Source organism: Rana temporaria, chromosome 4 (genome assembly GCF_905171775.1).
Source record: "Rana temporaria chromosome 4, aRanTem1.1, whole genome shotgun sequence".
NCBI classification, from domain to species: Eukaryota; Metazoa; Chordata; class Amphibia; order Anura; family Ranidae; genus Rana; species Rana temporaria.
In genome coordinates, this window is record NC_053492.1 from 328,069,328 (window position 1) to 328,094,899 (window position 25,572).

A 25,572-nucleotide genomic window follows, 5' to 3' on the forward strand; every position below is an offset into this window, starting at 1 on the left:
TCACGTAGATAAGATTCAGTCTTCTTTACTAATGGTTGGAGGAACCAGTCAATATATTCACCGATTCTCGCTCCTACAGAGTTTATACCGTTGACGATAGGTCTTCCTGGGGGGTTCTCCCTGGATTTGTGGATTTTTGGAAGGGTATAAATGACTGGAATCCTACACCCCACTGGTTGTAGATATTTGCCTTCTTTTTTGGTTAGAAGTCCTTTGCTGATCCCTCCCTTGACTAGACTAGCCAGGTCATCTTTATAGCGAATTATAGGGTTACCAGGGAGTTTAAGGTAGGTGGTGCCATCACTTAACTGTCGTTCAATTTCTTTTTGGTAATCTACCTTAGATTGGACGACGATGGCACCCCCCTTGTCTGCTTGTCTCACAATAACATCCTTTCTTTCTTCTAGTTTCCGGATTCCATTCTTTATATCTCCTGGATCATGTATCTTCTTTACCTTTAAATCATGTAGGTCTTTCAGAACCAATCGTCTAAAGGCTTCAATATGGCCTTCATTACTCACTGGTGGATTGAAGACTGACTTATTTCTCAGATTGCTGTGTAGTATGTCATTGCTCGTGGTAATGTTTCTCACACATCCTTCACCCGGTTTGTTTAGCATGTACTTCTTTATATGTAAACTTCTGGCAAATTTATTGATGTCAACATAAGCGTCGAATTTGTTAAAGTTTTTCTTTGGGGCAAATTTTAGTCCTTTATCCAACACTTTCAGTTCCTGCTTTGTAAGTTCTACTCCACTAATGTTAATCACACCTTCTCCTATTATTCTCTTCTTCTTCTGTTTCTTGCTTCCCGCCCTGCATCCCCTCCTCGATCTTCGTTTCTTCCAGACCGATTGTCTTGGTTCCTTCCTGGTGATCTTGTTTTCCTCCTTTCCTTGTCTCGATTCCTTTGCGGTTCCTGGTTTCTTGGGCCATAGGACTTCATCTCCCATGTTCTGTGTTCTGGGCTTAAATGCCTCGGCCTCTGTACCCCATATTCTTGATAACGCCTCGGGGATTCTTGACGTCTCTGTTCTAAAAAATGTCTTGGTGAATCATTTCTGGTATCTCTTCCATATGGAACGTGCTGATTGAAAACCCTAGTGTTGTCATGATTTCTCGGGGTTCTCCCTCCCCTACCATCATCACCTCTCAAGTGATTATACTGGTTGTACACCGGGACATTGTACATATTATCATAGTCTCTCCTACCTTCTGATTGGTAATAGTAGTCATCCCGCCTTTGGTTTTCATAATTACTGTTTCCATTTTGGTAAGTTGGATTCCTCCACGGGGGGGTCCGAGATCTTCCCCTATTTAAATCATGACAACACTAGGGTTTTCAATCAGCACGTTCCATATGGAAGAGATACCAGAAATGATTCACCAAGACATTTTTTAGAACAGAGACGTCAAGAATCCCCGAGGCGTTATCAAGAATATGGGGTACAGAGGCCGAGGCATTTAAGCCCAGAACACAGAACATGGGAGATGAAGTCCTATGGCCCAAGAAACCAGGAACCGCAAAGGAATCGAGACAAGGAAAGGAGGAAAACAAGATCACCAGGAAGGAACCAAGACAATCGGTCTGGAAGAAACGAAGATCGAGGAGGGGATGCAGGGCGGGAAGCAAGAAACAGAAGAAGAAGAGAATAATAGGAGAAGGTGTGATTAACATTAGTGGAGTAGAACTTACAAAGCAGGAACTGAAAGTGTTGGATAAAGGACTAAAATTTGCCCCAAAGAAAAACTTTAACAAATTCGACGCTTATGTTGACATCAATAAATTTGCCAGAAGTTTACATATAAAGAAGTACATGCTAAACAAACCGGGTGAAGGATGTGTGAGAAACATTACCACGAGCAATGACATACTACACAGCAATCTGAGAAATAAGTCAGTCTTCAATCCACCAGTGAGTAATGAAGGCCATATTGAAGCCTTTAGACGATTGGTTCTGAAAGACCTACATGATTTAAAGGTAAAGAAGATACATGATCCAGGAGATATAAAGAATGGAATCCGGAAACTAGAAGAAAGAAAGGATGTTATTGTGAGACAAGCAGACAAGGGGGGTGCCATCGTCGTCCAATCTAAGGTAGATTACCAAAAAGAAATTGAACGACAGTTAAGTGATGGCACCACCTACCTTAAACTCCCTGGTAACCCTATAATTCGCTATAAAGATGACCTGGCTAGTCTAGTCAAGGGAGGGATCAGCAAAGGACTCTAACCAAAAAAGAAGGCAAATATCTACAACCAGTGGGGTGTAGGATTCCAGTCATTTATACCCTTCCAAAAATCCACAAATCCAGGGAGAACCCCCCAGGAAGACCTATCGTCAACGGTATAAACTCTGTAGGAGCGAGAATCGGTGAATATATTGACTGGTTCCTCCAACCATTAGTAAAGAAGACTGAATCTTATCTACGTGATACAAAACACCTGATACAATTGTTGGATACTCTTGTATTGGATGGTGACTCGGTGTACATGGCTACAGCCGATGTCTCATCATTATATACTATTATTGATCACAAGGAAGCTGTTCAGGCAACCAGTTGGGGACTAAATGGTTTAAGTGACCTCAAAGATACACAAAAGAGGTTCATCACACACTGCCTGGAGTATAGTTTGGATCACAATTACTTTTGGTATCAGAATGACTATTTTAAACAAGTATGTGGTATTGCCATGGGCGCCAAATACGCACCCAGTGTGGCAAATTTGTACATGGCAGAGTGGGAGGAGGAAGTTTTATATAATAGAAAACCTAAAGAATTACTTTTATATAAACGTTTTATCGATGACATTTTAATTATTTGGTCGGGGGATAGGGAAAAGCTGATGGACTTTGGTTTTTATTTGAATACAAATGATAAGAACATTGTACTTTCCTGGGAGATCAGTGAAGAAAAAATTAATTTTTTAGATCTCGAAATTATTAAAGAAGGAACTAAACTGATAACGCAGACCCATTTTAAAACTGTAGATAGAAACAGCTATCTACCTCTAGATAGCTGCCATCATTCACCTTGGTTAGAAAACATACCGAAAGGGCAGCTTTTAAGACTAAGGAGAAACTGTACCAAGGATGACACTTTTTTAAAACAGGCAGATTTTATTGGGAAGCGGTTTGTAGAAAAAGGGTACCACCAGGATTTCATTGATAAGAAAATACAGGATGTGATGGCCTTAGATCGGAATTCCCTTATCCAGGACTCTTCAAGAAATAATACTTTTGCTGGGGGGGTACCCCTAATAATGGATTATAGTGTCCAACATAAACAAGTGGAAACCATTTGTAGGAAGTACTGGCATATTGTGAAGGGGGATCGTCATTTGACAAGTGTACTTCCTGAGAGACCTCTATTCACATACAGGAGAGCCCCGACTTTGAGAGATCTAATTGCAAAGAATGTCCTGGATCCCCCCGGAAATAAAAGTTTTTCCTTTTTTAACGAAAAAGGCTATTATCCATGTAAGGCTTGTTTCACTTGCAAACGCACTAATGAAAGTAAGAAGAAAAAAGAAACCTTTAAATCAAGCTTTACAGGGAAAGAGTACAAAATTAAAGATTTTATTTCATGTAGAACAGAAGGAGTGGTATATCTCCTAGAGTGTCCATGTCAAATTCAATATGTGGGAAGAACAAAAAGGCCCCTTTGGAAAAGATTGCGTGAACATACACAAAATATAATCAACGGATTTCCAAAACATAGCTTATCCCGCCACTATGAGCGTTATCACAATAAAGACCCCTCTTCCCTTAAAGTATGGGGCATTGAAAAGTATAAACCTCATTGGAGGGGGGATAACAAAGTGCAAAAAATTAGTCAGGCTGAATCTCGGTGGATTCATGAATTGTGCACTTTATCCCCCAATGGCCACAACATAGAATTTGATCTTAATTGTTTTATTTCTAATTTTTAAGCCTTTTTATCAGTGTCCTATGTCTTTTAAACAAAGATTTTAGTTTTGTTGTGTCATTGGTAATTTAAATCATATTAACGGTTTTTTATCTTACTGCTTATTACCACCCTTCCTGTCATATGTACACGTGATGAGGCTACATGCACAAGTGAGAAATACTATATAATATTCTTTCAGTCTCCCTACTTTTTTTAGAGGGAGCAGAAATACTTGTCAGCTTTACATAGGCTTGACAGCTTTCTCTATTCACCTTCAGTTCCTTATACATCCACTAGAGGGAGTGTTATGACCTCTTGATGTAATTCATTATTTTCCCTTTAATGTGATCAATATGCCCTCCAGCCACCAGAGGGACTCACTTTGTAATCATATATGAGTTCTGATGTTTTTAATATTATTAACAAAGTGTTTTTAATACCTTAAAGAAATTAAATAGATGTCTTAGGATTATGAATCGTTTTTAAGTTTATATGCTGCTCTACTGATTGCTGGAACGGATGTGCTGAGAAGCGCGCCTCCGCAGCCCTATTTAAGTCACCACTCACCACGACACTTCCCTACCTATGATTAAGTAGCGTTGTACTGCTACGCAACGCGTCAGGTGACCGGGAAGTGCCGTTGGTGACGTCATCTCCGCTCGCGGCCGAGAGCGGAGATCTGCTGCCTATCGTTATACATTCGCTGGAATATTTTGCATGCTGTTCACAGCCTACTGAAATGTGAGTGCTACTGTTTGTTGTATTAAACATTTTTTGATATACTGCACCATGGAGCCTGCTCTTTATTTGTATTGAGAGGGATCTGGACGTAACAGAGGTCTGAAGGATTGGAGCAAACAGAGCTCTCCTGAACTCAGAGTGTGTGCTGCTGGGCTGCATCCATATTTTAACAGGCTTGCTTGACCTGTTCTGAGGTGAGAGGCTAGCATTTTCTATCTTGTGCCTGCATAGCTACACTGGAGGAGAGTGTGGTGATTACAGCAACTCTTTACATCTCGGGGAAACTGTGGAACTAATCACTTGAATACTTTCACCCTTTTACACACTGTTTTTTTGCACGTTTGGAATTTTTTCAGCAAGTTTCTGGAATTCACTTTGAACACCTTTTTTTGAACTATATATATTTAGTGTTTATTCACTTTGAACATTTTTATCTATTGGAAATAATTTTTTCATATTTATTGATTAATGCTTGAATATTTATTTATTTATTTATATATTTATGCTCATCTTGCACTTAATTTTTTGGAGCACAATTTTTTTTTCTTAAACACAGAGGAGTCTCATTTTGTGTCATTTGGATCATTTGGACCACTTCTAGGTCATCACTATTCACTCTTCTCACCATTTTTATTTGTTTTTGTGGTAGCACTGGAATTTATTAGGATTGGATTCAACACCTATTTTTTCAATGATTATGATTATTTCATTGTAGCTTCGATTTTACCCATTATTACCACTTTTTCCACCCTTTACATCTCAGTTGTGGATGTTACCAAGGGCCTTCAAGAGTGGAACACGTTTATTGATTAATATTGTTTAGTATTCATACGTCACTGTGCGTTGTCTTTTGCACTGTATCATTTATTAACTTCCCATTAGTAAGCGCCATTACACCCCCTGTCTTACATATGTCTTTGGGTGCGTGAGCACCGTTTTAGTAGTGGCTGCTGCTTTACACATATTTTATTTATTTTAATTGAGTATATTTGCCCATGGTCAGTTTGGTTAGTTTGGTTGTGCGCATTAGTTCCCCCCCGTTTACGTACTTCAGAAATAGATGTTACATACACAGCAAATGACCTTTCTCTTGTCCTCAGCAACCTTCAAAATTAACATGTTTCAATAAAGATTCCAGAAACTTTTATTACTTAAAATAGTAATAAATTCAAAATATAACTGCCCCCAAGAGATGACAAGTCAGGCTCAGAGGAAGAACTCTGTTTCTACTCCCGCAAACACCTCCAAGGAACCTAAGTTAGCTTCTGCAGGTTCACACATCTGATACATTTCATTACTATTCACATCCTGCAACACAGTTTTAATCACTTCATATGAGGGTTTCTCCTTTTTGGGGGAGGCCCCTGAACCTTTGAGCTTTTGAGTAAATACTTGCCAAAATATGGGGCAGTCTCACCCAATTGGCAAGTCATAAGTTAACTCTGGGATCACTCCAACTTTCAATGTAGCAGTTCCTGCTGATGTGGACAGGGTTAACCAGCCATTGGATAGTCTTTGACAACCCCATCTTTAAGACCAATCTTCCTGCTCCCATTTTCCTCCACACTTCTTGAATGCCTTGTCCACAACCATATTAGTTGCTACCTCACTGACAACCTTCTTGATCCTCTATAGTCTGGCTTGCACCCACAACATTCCACTAAACTCATCCAACTAAAACTCATGAACGACCTACTAACTGCTAAAACCAATGGCCATTACTTCATACTAATATTCTTGGAACTTTCTGCTGCTTTTAAAACATTTGACCACCCACTCCTCCTGAATAAACCCCACGTCTTAGCCTCTGTCACTCTGCTATTTCTTGGTTCTGCTCCTCTTCCTCTTTCTTTTGGGGTATCCCAAGACTCTGTCCTTGGGTCCCTCCTATTTTTTCTCTATAACTCTTCACTGAGCCAGTTAATAACCTCCCTCTGCTTCCAATACCACCTCTATTTTGACAACACCCATATCTATCTCTCAACTCCTCAACTCACCCCCTCAATAACCTCACGTATCACAGACTTAGCAATATGGATGTCACACCACTTCCTCAAACTCAATCTCTAAAACTGAGCTTGTAATATTTCCTACTCCCCGATCCCCTCCCTATGACTTTAACATTAAGATCAACAGGTACAACCATTGGTCCCTCCACACATGCCAGGGTGCTAGGTGTAATCCTAGACTCTGACCTTTCCTTCAACCCCCACATCCAATCACTGGCTAAATATTGCCACCTTAACCTCTGCAACATTTCCAGAAAAAAAATTGAAAGTTTGTTCCAGATGCTACATATTTTTATTGTAGGCCTTGTCTATCCCAAATTCTAGCTGCTCACATACTGTCTTATAGCTGACCAATTTCTTTGCCAACTGTAACTCAAATGATGTGCTCTAATGTTTATTGAAGGAGAAAAACTGCTTCGTGTCTCTAAATTTAGACCTGTTTTTGCTGCCAACGTCCTTCTGCTACTGTGTCTCACACTCCAATTCACTTTCTTTTTTTCAAAATTTTATTTTTATTGGGTTATAAAAGAACAGATATACAACTGTTACATAATGCACAATGCACTGGTAATGAAAACATAATGATAGAGAAAATTTTAGAAATAATAGGTACAGGTAAACAATGTCCAGAAACACAGATCACAGGGGTGATTTGCACAGAATATCAAAAATATACAAAATAAACAACTCATAGGTAAATTGTAGAACTCAAAACCAGAGAACAATCATAAAAAAATAAAAAGATATATGATAGGTAACATAAAATCCAAGAAGGCATCAAGTTGCATACATAGATAGGGGAGGGGGGAAGAAGGGAGTGCGTTAAAAAATTATACAATGTTAATATAATTTAAGATTATCTGATCGATCCCAAAAGATAACTGCTTTAATTTGTGTATTTTATATCTGCCTGGAGTACGGCTTTAAATCTTCTCTCTAATATGAATTCTACCTCCATGAAAGTTATAAGAAAGTCTTATGTCCAGCCGCTTGTATGCTTAGCCGTCTTCTTGAGTGGAAAAAAGAATGTCAAAACACTTAACAATTGAGCAATCAGTCAAAACCTTGGAATATTGGTCCTTCCTTGTGACATGTGTATGTTTGAGTCAGTATTGCTGGATATAAGCCATAGACAAGGTTTTGGTGTTTTATTTCAAACTTTGCCAAATCTGATGACTGCTCATGTCGTGTTTTTTTTTTAATTGTTTATTTATTGAATATTTTCAAAGGAAGAAACAGCATACATCTTCACATGAAAGAGTCAGCAAAGGGGATATAATCCCAATGGAGAATAATCATAACAAATGTAGTATAGAGGGGAACAATATAGAGTGTCAAATGATTATCAGACATTATAAATACATCATGGTATAGGAAAAAAAGAAAAGGTACCATTAAAACAAGGTCAACAATAACTTGGGTGATATCTTTTCTACTTGTTTGATCAAGATATCCTGCTCCTCAAACACATGGACTCAGAGTTACCTGTGAGTTCTCTGAGTTATAGTCGGAAGAATCCAATTTTCACCATATGGCGTCAAAACTAGTTAGGGGGTCTTCAATTACAGCCGTAAGGCCCTCCATCCTACAAACATCTGTAATGGCTGCCAGAAATTGTATAAAAGTAGGGGGAGTATTGGCAAGCCAACACTGGGATATAGCTTGTTTAGCAGTTAATAAGATAAATGCCATCAATTTCCTGAGGGGTTTAGGTGTTTTCGGAAGGGGTAATCCTAGGAGGTGTATAGGATGATGAGGTACAGGGATACCCAGGATTTTTCCATAAAGGGCATGAATCTGAGACCAATAAGGTGGGATCATAGGGCACTCCCAAAATATGTGGTAATGGGTGCCTAAGGAAGAGCCACATCTCCAGCATTGTCTGGAAAGTGTCAGCTTTCTTGCCACTAAAAATTCCGGGGTCCTGTGCCAAAACATTAATATTTTATAAGCAGTTTCCTTCTGGGCCACACATCTAGATACTTTAGAAGTAGCCTCCCAGATTTCCTTCCATTCATGTAAAGAAATGGGTCTGTTTAAAATATGGGACCATTTCCGCATATAAGAATGAGTTTTCTTCGTGGTAGGGGGAGTAGCGCATAAGATCTTATAAATGGTGGATATTAGGTGAGATTCATAAGGGCCTCTAAAACATAACAATTCAAATTCCGCCCCTGAAGATTGGCAATAATGCCATGAAAGGCGTCTCAGGCTTACACAGATGCTACATGTTTCAGTTTTAGGACTAACCTTTGGTTTAATGATTCTATTTATGAGGATTTTTTTTAACAATGCGAGGAATAAGTTGTTATACAATGTTTATGGTTCTTCATCATGCTTTTTTTATGCTCATTCATATGTATGTTTACTATTATGTATACATTTGAAATTGCATGCTCTGCTATGTGTTTTAGACAAATAAACACTGTCCTATCTTTGAGTCTTCTCATGCATACCTCATTCAAAGTCCCAATCCTTCTTTGTTCTATGTGTATGAGTGAGGGGAGGAGTAAAGACAGTCTATTAGCCAAAATGTTTGTGAAAATTTTATAGTCAGAGTTTAGGAGAGCAATGGGGCGATAGTTGTCTGGTAATGATGGGTCTTTTTCCAGTTTCGAGATGACCGTTATAAAAGCATATAGGAATTGGGAGTGGGGGATTTTCCCAGTCATCAAAGAAGCGAACAAGTTAACCATATGGGGCATTAGGACCGGAAGGAATCTTTTATCATAGGAATAGGGAAGCCCATCAGGCCTGGGGGATTTGTGGGATGGAAGTTGGTTTACAACTGCAGTGATTTCAACAGAGATGGGTGCATTTAGTCCCGAGCGATCCTCAGGGGATAATGTAGGGAGCTTCAAAGACTCTATGAAAATATTGAATTTTTCCTGGGTGAACTGGAAATCCGGGTCTGTGGGCAGGCAGTTATATAATTTTCGGTAGAAGTCACCAATAGGGCCGATACAACTAATCGATTAATCGACAACTAATCGATTATGAAATTAATCAATTACAATTTTCATAATCGATTAATCGGCTAGTAACATAATGGGGTTAAAAAAAACTGAAATTAGCCCTTTATAATACAAAAAAGCAAATCGCTACTGTAAATATTACTTTCACTGTCCCACAGTAAAAAAATGAACCCCTTACAGTAGCGATTATTTGCTCTTTTTGTACTTATTTTTGTTTTTTTAACCCCATTATGTTACTAAACATCTCAGGCCTGGGTCACACCTCTGTTCTTTGGTGCTTTTTGCAGAAACACACTACAGTTCATTTACATGTTTTCCTATGGGACACGTTCACATCCATGATTTCTTTTCAGCTGCTGCGTATTTGGAAAGGGCAAGGACTTTCTAACGCAAAACGGTGCCATTTTGTTTTTTTTTGGTTCAATATACTTCAATGGTGAAGCTGCAGAAAAGCATGTGATGTGTTTTTGCGGGAATTTGTGTTTTGTAATCTGCCCAACAACAAATTGGCCCAAATTTTTTTTTTAAAATGCATTTTTTTTTTAAGGCTATTATCCGATCAATCGATTAATCGAAACAATAAATCGGCCAACTAATCGATTATGAAAATAATCATTAGTTGCAGCCCTAGTCACCGAAGACTCTGGACATGTTTTGGGGACAGTAAGTGGGGTTACCGTCAGGTTATAATAGGAAATCAGGGATAGAGGCAGTGGGTCTTGGCTTTAATTTATTGACGAGCATTCTATGGGGCTTGTTAGCATATTCATAGAACTTTTGCTTAGACCAAAGCATGGATTTAGCAAGATTATTCGAGTCTGAGGACTTAATGCGATTACTTCGTGAAATCACAGTCCTGAGGCGTGTCACTGTGGGGAAACTGCGTAGACATTCCTCCACTTTAGATAAGTCAGCCAAGAGAGATGACCTTTGAAGGTCCCGTTCTCGTGTAAGACAAGAGCCAGAAGAAATGCACTCCCCTCTGAAGAAGGCCTTATGGGCTTCCCACAGAGTGGACACCTCAGAGACTGAACCCTCATTAAGTTCAAAGAATTTGGTCAGTTTTTGTTGTAAATGAAGGTGGACATCAGGTGTGGTAAGGAAAGACTCATTGAGACACCAATGACATTTCCTAGATGTGGGTGTGGATAGGAGAAGGTCTAACACTATGGGTGCGTGATCCAACCAAGTGATTGGGTTAATTTCTGAATGGACCACGTATGTCATGAAAAAATGGTCCAGTCTCGTGTATAATTTGTGAGGGGGGGGAGTAAAATGTGAATTGTTTGGCAGTATGATGCTTCACTCTCCAAGTGTCAAAGAGATTATGAGCCCTTATCAATTTTCGAAATGAGGAGGAGTTATTTTTGGACCTGGGAGGATGAGATGTTTGAAAAAAGGGCAAATCTATCTTTATCTGGGGACATGCATAAGTTAAAGTCGCCCCCAATGACCATAAAGGGTTGGGAGAAGGGTCGAAGTTTCTCAAAAAAATCCTCTAGAAAACCAATCTGTCCTGAATTAGGCGTGTATACATTAGCAAGGGTAAATGAAGTATTATTGTGATAACAGCTCAGGAGAACATACCGGCCTTGGGGATCTAGATAGGTGTCTTTGACACGTATGGCAGACGAGCGTCTCAATAGTATGGCCACCCCTGCTTTCCCAGATGGGTCGGAGGCTATAAAAGTTTTTGGAAGCAAACTTAAATGAACCCTCTGCCTTAAAATGTGTCTCCTGAACCATGATCACTTCAGCCTTAAAGGATCTGAACTTCTTCAACGCCAGCCAATGTTTACGGATGGAGCCCAGACCCTTAACATTACATAAAAAATACTGACAGCCATATCTAAACCATGTGAGCAAAGCACACATTACATTCGTAAAACAAGAAAAATGTATATACCATGATGCATAAATCTTATCAACCAAAACATTATTAACAATCAAATGACAATGAGATGAGAACTTAGAAACACAACTGCGTTTTGATTGTGGATCAAAAAGGGATCCGAGATACAAAAAATGAGCAGGAAAAACAAAAAAAAAATCGAAATCAAAACAAAAATGAAAAAGGGACCCTGGGTAGGATCAAAAAAAAAATCCATAGAAAAAATACAAACCAGTCAGATTGAAGGCATGAGGGGAATGAACATCTCAGGAGGTCACGGTCACAATTCGAGACCATGTTGAGGGGGGCACGGTAGCTTGCAAGATCAGTCACTGAGGCCCCAGCCCAATCCGAAACAGCAGATAGAGAGGTAAAACAGGGAACTATCAACAAATAACTGTTGTATGGGTATATAAAGAGAAGGCGTATGCACGGGGCATATCAGAGGTCAAGAGCCGGACCTATGTGTAAAGATGAAGCATGAGGGTATTCTAGAGATCAGCCTCAAGTGGGGCCCTTGGACGGTGCAGCTCTCTGGGGAGTAACTGGGGCCTTCCGTGTCCTCTGACGTACCGGGGTCCAAATCTTCCCAGGTGTAGAGAGTGGTCGAGGAGCAGGGATCCAGATGAAAGTCTTGCATTCCTGCAGATCTCTCATGGAATGTTGTGATCCATCTTTGGTGACAGATAAGTGGAACGGGAAGCCCCAACGGTATGGAACTTGATTTTGTTGTAGATGAGAGGTGACTGGACGTAGGGCGCGCCTTTTAGCCAGGTTAATGGGTGACAGATCACTGAAAATTAGAATTTTTGCGCCTTTAAATTCAACCCGTGACCTGTTGCTAGTTGCATTGGTCAGAGCCTCCTTGCCTTCATCGAGATGGAAATGTGCAATGATGTCCCTGGGATTAGCACCCGTAGGAGGGTTAGGAGCCAACGATGTGCGCTCTATCAAGGCGCCAGTCTATGTCAGGAATATGGGGTGCCAGAGTAACAAAAAGGGCAAGAAGGTAAGGCCGAATTTCCTTATCTGGGATGGATTCAGGAACCCCGCGGGTGCGTAGGTTTTAGCTGCGTTCTCTGTTTTTGAATTGTGAAGCCCCATACACACTATCAGTTTTCCTGATGGTTTTCTCTTCAGGTTTACCAAAACCATCTAATATGAGGTCAAACCTTAAGCGTTTCAATTTGAATGCAATCAGGCTGGTCCTTGTACTACATGGTTTTGGTAAACCTGAAGAGAAAAACAGCAGGAAAACTGATAGTGTGTATGGGGCTTTAGACTGCATTTTTCAAATTGGCATTTTCTTCCTCTAGGACAGTGGTTCTTAACCTTTCTAGTGTCGTGACCCCTTGATAACATTTCCCAAGTTGTGGGGACCCCTAAAAGTAAACATTTTCATAGGGCAAGACAAGTAATTTTAGCGCTCCTTGAGTCCCTTCCACTCATACAGTATTAAAACCCCTTATGGTACATTTCAGGATGTACCACTCTTTCTCTTTTTGTTCTCCTTTCTTTCCGTTTTCTCTCTCTCTATTCTAATTTCTGTCTCTCCCCCCCCCCAATCTCTGTCTCTAGCCGTCTTTCTTGTTCTTTCTCTTATTCTTTCTCTCCCTTTTTGTTTTCCTCTCCCTTCCATGTAATTCTCTATTTTTATTATTTCTCTTACTCCTTGGTGGGGGTTGGGGGGAATGGGATCAGTGGCAATGCTGGCGGAGAGTTCTGATCAGTCAACTTAGTTTCTCTTCATCAAGGTTATCTGCTGGTCTGAGAACTGTAGTGGGGACTTTTAATGGCAACTATAAACACAGGTAGTGTTACTCACTGTGTCTCTGACTTTGTGGTATCTCGTAGCAGTGACACCTATGCTTAAATCAGGAGATCAGGTCTCCTCCAGTCCATCCGACTTCACATTCCTCACCAGTCAGCTGACCTCTAGTCTCTGCCCCTATGCCGTGAACTGAATGGGCGGCTGTAAAGAGGCTGAGTGCTCAGGCGCATGCTCCAGGAACAGCCCAGCTGGGCGGCCTCAGGCTCCAGGGACAGCCCAGCTGGGCGGCCTCAGGCTCCAGGGACAGCAAAAAGGCTGGGAGAGTGGTACAGGCTTCAGGAACTGCCCAGGATTCGGTGACCCCTGGCAAATCATCATTCGACCCCCGAGGGGGTCCCGACCCCCAGATTGAGAACCACTGCTCTAGGACATGAACATATTGCACCATGTCATCAAATTTTGATTCCAGGGTATCTATACGTTCCTCCAGCTGGTCAATCTCACCCCTAAGTTCATGTGCCAGTTTGCCCACCTCTTTAGCAATGTTTTGAGTGAGGCTATGGAGAAGGGCCTGCAGCCTGGCGTCTAGCACTTCCACAGTAACTGTACTAAATTAAAGTATCATATAATGTTATAAAACTGTCCTGTTTACTTAACAATTTTTTTTCCTACAGGATTTGATGCTCCAAATCAAACAATTTGTGGAGCAGGAGACTGCCCAGCTGAGTTGACACAATCTGGTAATAATACAGCTGGTCGCCCATCCAACACTGTCATTTATATTCTTCTAGGCTCATATACTGGTATGTAATTTTTCTACTATAACTGGTAAAATCTTTAAAAAATCAAATAACCATTATAATTTAACTATAGAAGGCACAAGTCAACTATATAGGGCTAGATTCAGGTAGGGAGCACGTATTTGTGTGCGGGCGTAGCGTATCCTATTTACGCTACGCCTCCGCAACTTTGACAGGCAAGTGTAGTATTCACAAAGCACTTGCTCCGTAAGTTGAGGCGGCGTAGCGTAAATTGGCCGGCGTAAGCCCGCCTAATTCAAATGTGTAAGATGTGGGCGTGTTTTATGTAAAATCATCGTGACCCCACGTAAATAACGCTTTTTACGAACGGCACATGCGCCGTCCGTGAACGTATCCCAGTGTGCATGCTCCAAATTAACCAGCAAAAATTAAATGCTTTCGACATGAACGTAAATTACGCACAACCCTATTCGCGAACGACTTACGCAAACGACGTAATTGACAGAAAATTCTACGCGGTCCCGATGTCCATACTTAACATTGGCTGCGCCTCATATAGCAGGGGTAACTTTACGCCGGAAAAAGCCTTATGTAAACGGCGTATCTGTACTGCGATGGCCGGGCGTACGTTCGTGAATAGGCGTATCTAGCTGATTTACATATTCTAGGCATGAATCAGCCTCCAGAGCAAAAATGGGCATTAAAAATTTAGAACATGCTATAATTTTTCTCATCGTTTTTCACGTTGTAGTTTTTCACTAGTGAAAAACGGTCGTGTGTAGGCTTTAACGACGGGAAAAAAATGTGCATGCTCAGAAGCAAGTTATGAGACGGGAGCACTCGTTCTGGTAAAATTAGCGTTTGTAATGGAGATAGCACATTCGTCATGCTGTAAGAGACTGAAAAGCACGAATCGTCTCTCACCAAGCTTTTACTAACACAAAATCAGCAAAAGCAGCCCAAAGGGTGGCGCCATCTGAATGGAACTTCCCCTTTATAGTGCCGTCGTACGTGTTGTACGTCACCGCGCTTTGCGCAAGCATTTTTTTTCACGATCGTGTGTATGCATGGCAGGCTTGAAAATAATCACGCCGAGAAAAACATTGTTTTTTCTAGGACATTAAAAATGGTCGTGTGTACGCGGCTTTAAACAAGCTACTAAAAACTTGTTACCTGCAAAGTAGACTTCCTTCGTGGCTTGCAGATCTTACAAAGTGCAAAAGGAACAATCCAAAAATAAACATTAAAAAAATCATAAAAGGTCAAAATTATTCACGGTAGCTTGCAAAAGAACCAATATAAAAGTCTTTTAACAATATTATACAAATTGAGTTAAAAGATGAGACTTCTTGGTCTCCAATCACAATGTACTGTAATCACCATGCCTTCACTAAGGAAAACTCATGAGAAATGGATATACATATGTATGTTAAATATATAAATCTAACAATATTGCAGAATCATGAGTGCGACATCTCAGATCACATCCTTTACCACACCTTGTGTGAATGGCAACTCATTGAATAGAAGGACCCCAGGTGGTAGGAGGTATGAGCTTATGTGGAATAAATTCTTAGATCATCCATCAAGGCTTGTATTTCTTGATCACACATCACGGGACACAGAGCCTTAATTACTTAATGGGTTATGCAGTCACCACAGGTGATTGGACACTGGCTAATCCAATCAAAATTGAGTTCCTCCCCTATATAACCCCTCCCAAATGGAGAGTACCTCAGTTTTTTTGCCAGTGTTTAAGGTGGTTGGTTACGTGCTAAAGAAGAAAAATGCTCTTTTGATGGTCTGGCTGCGAAGACCTAGGAGCTATAACTGGATCCATACCTTGGGCCGATATGAAAAGCCTAAGATGGTTGGTGCCTGGGCCTTGTGTAAAGAAGAAACAAGGTTTGCCTATAATATCTCTCTGTGGAGGTCTGGGCTCTGGGATCCAGACTTTGGTGTACTAATACATCTGTGGCACAAAAAGTTTCTGGCAGTCTTCTACAGGCCCAGGTATGAGGTTTTCTCTAATGGAACCCTTGATAAACCTGAAGGTTGGCACAACTTGCCCGCCGTGATGGGTGAAAGCTGGAACTACTTTTAGTAGCTTTTCCTGCTGCGGGGATGAGGTAAGAAGAAGATAATTTATTTTGTATTATCTTCTGTGAGTAGGATGTCTTTCCTGTTTTTTATCACTGGAGGGAGTAAGTGCATACCTGGTGTATTCTTACATAAGCCATCCAGGAACAAGCTCTGTGAAGTCGGTCAAATTTAAAACACCACTTACCTCCATTTGCTGCAGGCTCTGCCAAAACAACGCATACAGAGGTCCACAATGATGCCCCCAGTAATCTCTCCCCCCTTTTAGCTGTCTTAGTGAGCACACTTTTAGCTGTCATAGTGAAACATGGATAGGGGGAGGGCCGTGGTTGCTAGTGCCCGTGCGCAAACGTGGAACACCTGTGTGGAGGCTGGATTAAAAAGCCCAGCATGCCAGAGCCTTCTGTAAAGCGGTATGGACACATAGCTATGGGCTGTAAGCATCTCTGTGGATTGAACCAGACAAACCTAAGACTCCTACTCTGCATCAGGTTTTGCAGTGAGCTGATATTTTGTGTATTGTAAGACTATAGTCTGTTGTAAGACAACAGTGATTGCATTTATATTTGTGGATAGTACCTTTGCTTTGCAGTAAGGACTATGTCCCCGAGAAAAGGTTCAAGCACTAGTAAAAGAGGCAGCAGAAAGTCCCCTGCATACAGCTAAGGATTCTGAGCTTGCCTGCAGTTTACCATTCCCCTCTGTCAGCCTGATAGCAGCCTCACAGGATGAGCCCCTGTTTGGTTTTGCAGCTTCTCCTATGGCAGCTCCTGTATACGTCACTGAGGACTAGGTATGAGCTTCGAGTTCAAGTCAAACCCATGCCGAAGACTTGGTAGAGTGGATGACCAAGCCGTCCTCATCCTCCTCATCTTCTCTCACCCAGGCTCAGGGTACTTTGTCTGGCAAAGCAGCTGCCAACACGGCCTCTTCCCTCGGGTCAATGGCATCAGTCAATCCTTCCCTAGCCCCACCATGTCCTCCTGAGGAGTCCTCCGAACTGTTTGACCACAATGTTGGGTACATACTGCAGGAGGATGCGCAGCATTTTGAAGGCTCCGATGATGGTACCCAGCTAGAGGAAGGCAGTAACGTGAGCCCAGAGCTTGAGGCACAGGAGCCACACTGGGACAGAGATTGTCAGCTCTGCAGGAGCAGGAACAGAGGTGGTTGATGCCATGCCAGCTTAAGCCAGGAATGGTGGTTTGCGACAATGAAACCAATCTCCTCTCCGCCCTCCGACAGGGACAACTGACCCATGTGCCCTGTTTAGCTCATGTCCTTAACATGGTACCCGGGCTTACAGGATGTCCTGAAGCAGGCCAGGAAACTCTTCATATAATGCCAGTGCTCGGCTGGCTGACCTCCAAAAGAAATATAACCTGCCCAAGAACCGCCTAATCTGTGACATGCCCACCAGGTGGAACTCTACATTGGCCATGCTGCAGCGGCTGCACAAGCAGCAGAGGGCCATCAATCTGTATCTGTGCCAAAATGGCACCAGGTCAGGGTCAGGGGATCTTGTTTTTTTCCCACGCCAGTAGGCCATGATCAGGGATGCATGCACTGTCCTGTCACCATTTGGGGAGGCCACAAGGATGGTGAGCAGTGACAGTGCATGCATCAAGACACTGTTCCTCTTGTCCACCTTTTGGAGCACACGCTGCTTGGAATAATGGACAGGGCACTTGAGGCAGAACAGAGAGAGGAAGAGGAGGAGGACTTTCTTACCTCTCAAGGCCCCCTTTATCCAGACAGTGTTCCTGCTGGTCCGCCTATCACAAAGAAAGAGGACGAAGACGAGGAGGAGGATTGTGTCAGCATGGAGGTAGAGCCTAGCACTCAGCTTCAGCAGCAGTCTTCAAGGGATCAATTACTGTCCCAAGAAACACATGGACCTGTACGTGGCTGCGGATCATGTCGTCCTCAGTGACCCAGAGGACTCCGGACCGAATTCCTCAGCAAACCTACGCTGCATGGCCTCCCTGATGCTGTAAAGCCTGTGGAAGGATCCTAGTATTCATGCTATCAAGGAGAGGTATCATGACTGGCTGGAAACCCTCCTTAATCCACATTACAAGGGTAAGGTTGCAGACCTTATCTTGTCGGCGCAGAGGGAGCAGAGGATGAAACATCTTCGAGAGGCCTTGCAGAAATGTCTGTGCAATGCGTTCCCAGAGACTGGGAGGTTACAAATTCCTGGTCCTGGACAATGTGTTGCTGAGGCTTTGGTCAGTCAAAGAAGGAGCGGTGGAGAAGGTGGCCGTCTGACTGATGCATTTAGGCAATTTTTTAGTCCGCAGCCCCAAGGTATGATCGGTTCCAGCAACCATCACCAGCGTCTGTTTTACATGGTGCAGGAATACCTAGGGGCAAGATCAGACTTGGACACCTTTCCCACCGAAAATCCTCTGGGTTATTGGGTCTTGAGGATGGATCACTGGCCAGAGCTTGCGCAGTAGGCAATTGAGCTACTGGCCTGTCCTGCATCCAGCATTCTTTCGGAGCGCACATTCAGTGCTGCTGGAGGCTTAGTAACCGATCACAGGGTGCGCCTGTCCACCGACTCGGTGGATCGACTGACCTTCATAAAAATGAACCAGTCTTTGATCACCACCAGCTACCAAGCACCTGATGCTGATGTAACCGAATACATTTTTTTGAAATGTCAGATCCCTTCAAGACTGCCTATGCAAATGCCGAGTGACTGACCTGTTATGCTGAGTGACTATCCTCTTCCTCCTCAATGATCCTGCTGATAGCTTGTAAGAACATTTTTGGTTTGGGCACCGCCACCAGTAGCCAATGCCCAATTTTTCACCCCCTGTTTAACAGGGACGTGTAATTACAATTTCTGATGCAATACTTTGCAGCAGGGCTCATTCCTGTCCTGCAACTAGAGTATCTGTGAGGGGTTGCAGTGTTGTGGCACCAGTGCCTAAGGCCCAATTTTTCTGCCCCTGTTCAACAGGGGCATGTAATTACAATTATTGATATAATATTTCACAGCAGGGCCCATTCCTGCAACCATCAAGAGTAACTGAGGATTTACAGTGTTCCGGCACCAGCACCACCACCACCTCCACCAAAGGCCCATTTTTTCTACCACTGTTCAACAATGGCATGTAATTACAATTCTTGATATAATAGTTTACAGCAGGGCGTTCCAGCACCCACCAAGAGTAACTGTGAGGGCTTACAGTGTTGTGGCAACACCAACACCTGAGGGCCAAATTTCTGCAGAGTATATACAGCAGGCCCCTACTTTCAAACATTCAACTTACAAACGACTCCTACTTGCAATCGGAAGGAGACAACAGGAAGTGAGAGGAAATCTACCCCAAGAAGGGTAATGATCTCCTGTAAGAGTTAATATGGGAAAAGGGTGTATCCCCTCCACTGATGCTTTATCACCAATCCTTGTTTCACTAAAAACCCCACATTTTCAAAAAAACATTTGTCATTGGGACAAAAAGTGAGGTAAAATTTTCTGAACAGGTGCACAGACAGCTAAACAAAATGTTACAGGGGTGATAACCCTTCCCTATGTTTTCCAAAAAGCTTAAACATTTATTTTTTTGGCTGGAGTTACACTTTAAAGATGTACCAGTTCAAAATTACAAACAGATTCTACTTAAAGGGTCACTAAAGGAAAAACATTTTTTTGCTGAAATGACTGTTTATATAGAGTATAGAGACAAAAAAAGTTAACTGATTCCTTTTAAAAATGGATTAAAAATAGATAAAAATCAATCATATAATGTGCCTCTAGTTTCACTTTCGGTTTTAAACGGGTTTCATGTTTCTGTGAAGTAGAGAGACACAGAACAAAAACAAACAAATCCAGGGCAGTGTTTTGTTTTTAAAATTAATCTGATTGGTTCTGAGGAGTTTTAGACACACAGCTTGGACCACAGTGAAAAGCTGCCATGAGATTTTTCATAAGGAGCCAGACAAGCAGGAAGTGTGGAGATCAGAACAGAATTACTTCAAAGCAAAAACGAACAATGAGGACATGAAACCAGGACTGCAGTAAGGTAAAGGAAGCTATTTAGCTAAAAAAATAATTTCCTTTACTGATCCTTTAACAACAAACCTACAGTCCCTGTCTTGTTTGCACCGCCTGTATACGGCCGTTCAGAGTATATAGGGCCTGGGGGCTCCACTTTTTTCCTTTTTTTAATTTGGGTGCAGGGTTCCCCTTAATATCCATACAAGACCCAAAGGGGCTGGTAAAGGGCTGGGGGGGGGGGTACCCATGCCATTTTTCTTAATGATTTTTATCCATATTGCCGGGACCAGACATTACATTAAATCTGCAAGCAGTTTTAAATGACTTTTTTTCCTTTAGAAATGTCATTTTGTGCAGGGACAGTTCTAAACACGGGAAACATGTGGCACTTCACAGGCATACTATAGACACCCCCCAGGTACGATATTTAAAGGAATATTTCACTTTTTTTTTCACTTTAAGCATCATTAAAATCACTGCTCCTGAAAAAACTGCAGTTTTTAAAACTTTTTTTTGCATTGATACATGTCCCCTGTGTACTTTTGATTTTGAACGTTCGAGTCCCATAGACTTTAACGGGGTTCTATAGTTTGCGCAAACTTTCGGTCCGTTCTCAGGTTCTGGTGCAAACCAAACCGGGGGGGTGTTTGGCTCATCCCTACTGAGGATGCTTTAAAAGTTGCTTGGAAGGAAGGATTGCTACTATTATTGCAACCTCCTTGAAATGTGTGTAGCAGAAAGCGGGGTAGATCCACTTCATCTCTCTCATCAGATGAGCCTTCTGAGGGGGAAAAATCCCTCTCTGGAGATGAGGATCATGTACAGTCTGAGGACTCAAAGGTTGAGAAGATTCCTGCTACCTCTCAGTTGTTAAAGATGCAGGTGCAATATTATGCAGAGATGGTGCATGCCACTTATAAATTGCCTCCTGTTGAAGCTTCTAGGCCCTCTGTTTCCTCTTTGGGATCTCGGAAATCCTCCCAGGCTGCATTCGCCTTTGCAGTTCATCCCTTGCTGGATAAACTGATGTATGATGACTGGGTTCACCCAGATAAACAGTTTTCTCCTCCTAGGTAGTTTTCCCTCCTTTATCCTATGGAGGAAGGTTTCACTAAGAAATGGGGGGTACCTGCTATTGATGCAGCTATTTCTTGTGCAAACAAAAACCTGACCTGTCCTATAGACAATGCGCACAGTTTTAAGGATCCAACTGATAAAAAGCTGGAGTCCCTATTAAAAGCCTCCTCTTCCATGGCTGGGGCTGTAGTACAACCTGCAGTTGCAGCCATTGGTGTATGTCAGTTCCTCAAGGAACAAATGAAGCAGATGATTAACCTTCTCCCTACAGAGGAGATTTGGGTTTATGTAGACCTTCCTAAGGCCTTGTGTTTTGCGATTAATGCGATTATGGTCTCTGTTCAGCAAGCATCCAGCTTGAATCTCCTGCAGGTACACATGCACGGGTCCCTCTGTTGCCGGTTAAGAAGAAGACTAAACGTCCCTCATTTAAGCGTACTCTTTCTCCAGCCCCTGGAACCTCATTTTCCAGGCAGTGGCGACGGCCTCCCCAGTCTAACACTAGGGGAATGGCCCAGAGCCAAGCCCAAGGGCAGAAAAAAACTTGGGGTTCAAACTCTAAGCAGACCCCCAAAACCTCCCTATGAAGATATGCCCCCACTTGGCCGAGTGGGGGGGGGAAGGCTGCTGCAATTTCCAAACGCCTGGTGGAACGAAGTTCAGGACAAGTGGGTCATCTCCACAGTGTCCTCAGGCTACAAGCTAGAATTCATAGAACTTCCGCCACCCCGTTTTCTGAGATCAAGAGTTGCCAAAGATTCAGAAAAGAGAAGGCCTTTACTGTTGGCCTTGGAACACCTGTTGTCTCAAGGAGTAATCATCGAGTTAGCCCCAGAGGATCAGGGATCAGGATTATTTTGAAACCTTTTTTTTTTTTCAAACAAAAGAAAAATAAGAGGTACAATCATTAAAGTAAAAATATACAGATCCAATGCATGGAATCATATTCAGCAAAGATCTAAGAACATAAGGACGTGACATTCCTTAACCCATGGCAAAGCTCAAGGCAACAATAATAAGAGAGGAGGGCAATAGGATGGAAATGTGACATCCAATACCATGCACTAGTGAGTAATGGTGACAGAGGGGTAAAGAAAGAGAGAAAATAGAGGGGGAAAAGAGAGAGAGTCCATATTTGAGTGAAAGTCTTCGATGAGATAAGTATGGAATAAGAGACAAATAAAATAGGCAAAGGTCCTTTGAAAAATAAACGAAAATGAAATCAGGTCATATATGAGCTATGTGGTCACTTAGAGATGTTGTTAGCTGGGGTGTCTGCTCACCACGTCGTCCCTGTCTGAGTAAGTAAAAGAAAAAGACAATAGGTTCTGTTGCTCCAGTGTAGACAGGTTATGAGCGATAAAAGGCTTCCATTTTTTATCAAATTTGGCCCTAGACTGTGGACAATGAGTGTGGAGGTCCAGATTTTCTTTGTAAAGTAAGACCTTTAGGCTTTTGATCAGTTCTGCCAAGGATGGTGGGGTAGAAGAGATCCAGTGGTTCAGAATGGTTCTGCGAGCGACAAGGAGCGTAAGGAGGATCCATCGGTGCGAATTTTGAGGCAGTGAGTTAGGAACAGGAGAGGGTACCTTCCCTTGTGGAGGGCATCCAAACAAAAGAAGCATAGGCTCCTTATCAGGCAAATGTCCTGTCACACTTCGTATGAATTGTATAGTCGCAGACCAGAAAGCATCAATCGGAGGACAGGTCCATAGACGATGCAGTAAGGTTGGTTTATGCACAAGACACCAAGGGCATGCAGGGCCTATATCTGGAGAGAGCGACATGGAGAATGGGTAGTAGGCCCTGTGCATTCGTTTGAACTGTGTTTCCCTCCAGGATTCGCATGGGGTAATACCTCTAGTTACCCTGTAGCCCTGTACCATGTCTTCTATGTCTACTTGGCCTGGCAAATCTTTATTCCAAGAGGACATGGAGGTACCATGAAGGGGTCGCACAAACTTCATATTCAGTGGATGATAGATATCAGAAATAGAGTGGCGTTTTTCATTCAACAATTTGTCTATAAAAGAGGTCTGGAATCTAACAGATTTCTTTGGGCACACTTTACTGACAAAATCCACATATTGCATGACTTGGAAAAAATGTTGGGGGGGCAGTGAGAATTCCTCCGAAACTTGCAGAAAAGATTTGGGGTTTCCAGATGGCTCCTGAAATAGTAGACAGACCTTGGATAGCCCTTTGTCTTTCCATTTCATGAACGGCTCGTATTGCAGACTGGGAGTGAACATAGGGTTTCCTTGTATGGGAAGGTATCTGGAGACATGAGGGGATAGACCTAATCTCTTTCTCACTTCCCTCCAGGCCACTATCGTGTCTCTGAATAGCATATTTTGTTTAATAGACTTAGGAAGCTTTTGGAACGAACAATGAAGAAGAGCTGCTAGGTTTCCTGGGGTGACCATAGCCGATTCCAAGCCATAATTGGAATATCGGGAAGAGCATAGTAACCAGTCCATTCCTATTCTCAATAAACAAGCTAGGTTATACAGTCTAATATTGGGAAGACCCGCCCCACCCTCGCCCTTCGGGAGATATAGTTTGGTCATAGCAATCCTTGGTCTGCCTTTTTTTCAAATGAACTTTGTGACCGCTCTATTCAAAATTTGGATGTCTTTATGTTTTAACAGTAAGGGTAAGGTTTGTAGAGGATAAAGCAGACGGGCAAAGCTAATCATTTTAAGGAGCGCACATCTCCCAAAGAACGAGAGCGGCAGATCCGCCCAAGTTTCCAGTTCACCCACTATTTTTTCAATTAAAGGCGGATAGTTTAAATAGTAGAGAGAGGATGGTTCCTTACCAATTTTCAATCCTAAATACGTGATATAACGTTCCGCTGTTTTAAAGGAGGAAGGGGGAAGACGACAACTAGACTGTCTCGTGCTGAGTGGAAGAATTTCGCTTTTATTAAAGTTAATTTTCAGACCGGAGCATTCACGAAAAGAGTCGAAAATCGTCTGAATTGCGGGAATGTCCGTGTGGGGGGACGTGGAGAATATCAATATATCATCCGCAAAGAGAGCCACTCTCATGTCCTCTGTTCCGAATGGTATCCCATGAAGTAGGGGAGATGTGTCAAGAAGACGTGAGAGAGGTTCTATGGCCAGATTGAATAGCAAGGGGGAGAGGGGACAGCCTTGTCTCGTACCCCTATGAAGACGAAAAGGGGTTGATTGAATTCCCGCTGCTGTGACCGTGGCTGACGGAGCTGAGTACATATTGTGTATGAAGTGATAGAAGGGGCCTGTTAGACCGAAATTAAGCATCACCTCCGACAGCCACTGGAAACTAACATTATCGAATGCCTTTTCGGCATCTAAGGTAATGATCACTACGTCTTCAGAAGGGTGTGATTTGGCATATTCCATGGCAGCTAGAACTTTGCGGATGTTTGCCGACGCCGACCTACCTTTGGTGAACCCTGATTGCGCTCGGTGTATGAGTGAGGGCATTATCTCCGCGAGCCTAGAGGCCACTATTTTAGAGAGTATTTTGGAATCGACGTTAAGTAACGATATGGGACAGTATGAGCCCGGGTCTTGCGGGTCTTTACCCTTTTTGGCTATGAGCTTAATGTTGGCTAAGTGCCCCATTGGTAAATAAGGCCCTCCTTCCCATATGTAGTTATACATTGAAACCAAGGCCGGAGTAACCTCCGAATGTAGCATTTTGAAAAACTCTGGGGTGTAGCCATCCGGGCCTGGGGCTTTGCCATTAGACAGACCCCCTATAGCATTTCTGACTTCGTCTAAGGTGATGGGGGCGTTTAGTCGCAATAAGAGATCCGCTGCAATTTGAGGTAGGGTTACATTATCCAGCCACCTATGATCATTGGATCATTGGGTTCCAGCGCATAGAGTTTGGTATAGAAGTTTTCTAAAGTTTTGTTGACGTCTTTAGGGGATATAGAAAGCGAACCGTCCGGGTTACGCAGAGAGGTAAAATGAGTGGGAAGAAATGTGCTCTTAGTAAGCCTTGCAAGCAGCTTCCCGGCTTTATTCCCAAACTTGTGATAAAACAGTTGTGTCGAGCTTCATCTGCTCTACCCTCTCCGCCAAAGTATCAAAATGATCCTTAGCTTCCTGCCACGCAGCAAGATGATCAGTCGTGTTGCTGGAATGAAGGAGCGTCTGCGCTGTCCTAACACGTGTGCTAGCTTCTAAGTATTGCTTTTGTGCATTCTTCCTGTATGCAGATGTGAACGAAATAATTCTTCCCCTCAAATAAGCTTTGCCCGCCTCCCACAACAAAGTTGGATTGTCGATATGCTGGCTATTGTTTTGCATGTATTCTGACCACGCC

General features: G+C 42.5%; 1 protein-coding gene across 2 annotated transcripts in view; it reads left to right on the top strand.

The window, feature by feature from the left end:
- Window positions 1-25,572, top strand: part of LOC120937461 (protein unc-93 homolog A-like) — a 1,112,011-nt gene that overhangs the window by 475,403 nt on the left and 611,036 nt on the right. For both annotated transcript variants that reach the window (XM_040350715.1, XM_040350716.1), the window contains exon 5: window positions 13,974-14,102. In XM_040350715.1, the coding sequence (XP_040206649.1) occupies window positions 13,974-14,102 (129 nt within the window). The remainder of the gene's footprint in view (window positions 1-13,973; window positions 14,103-25,572) is intronic.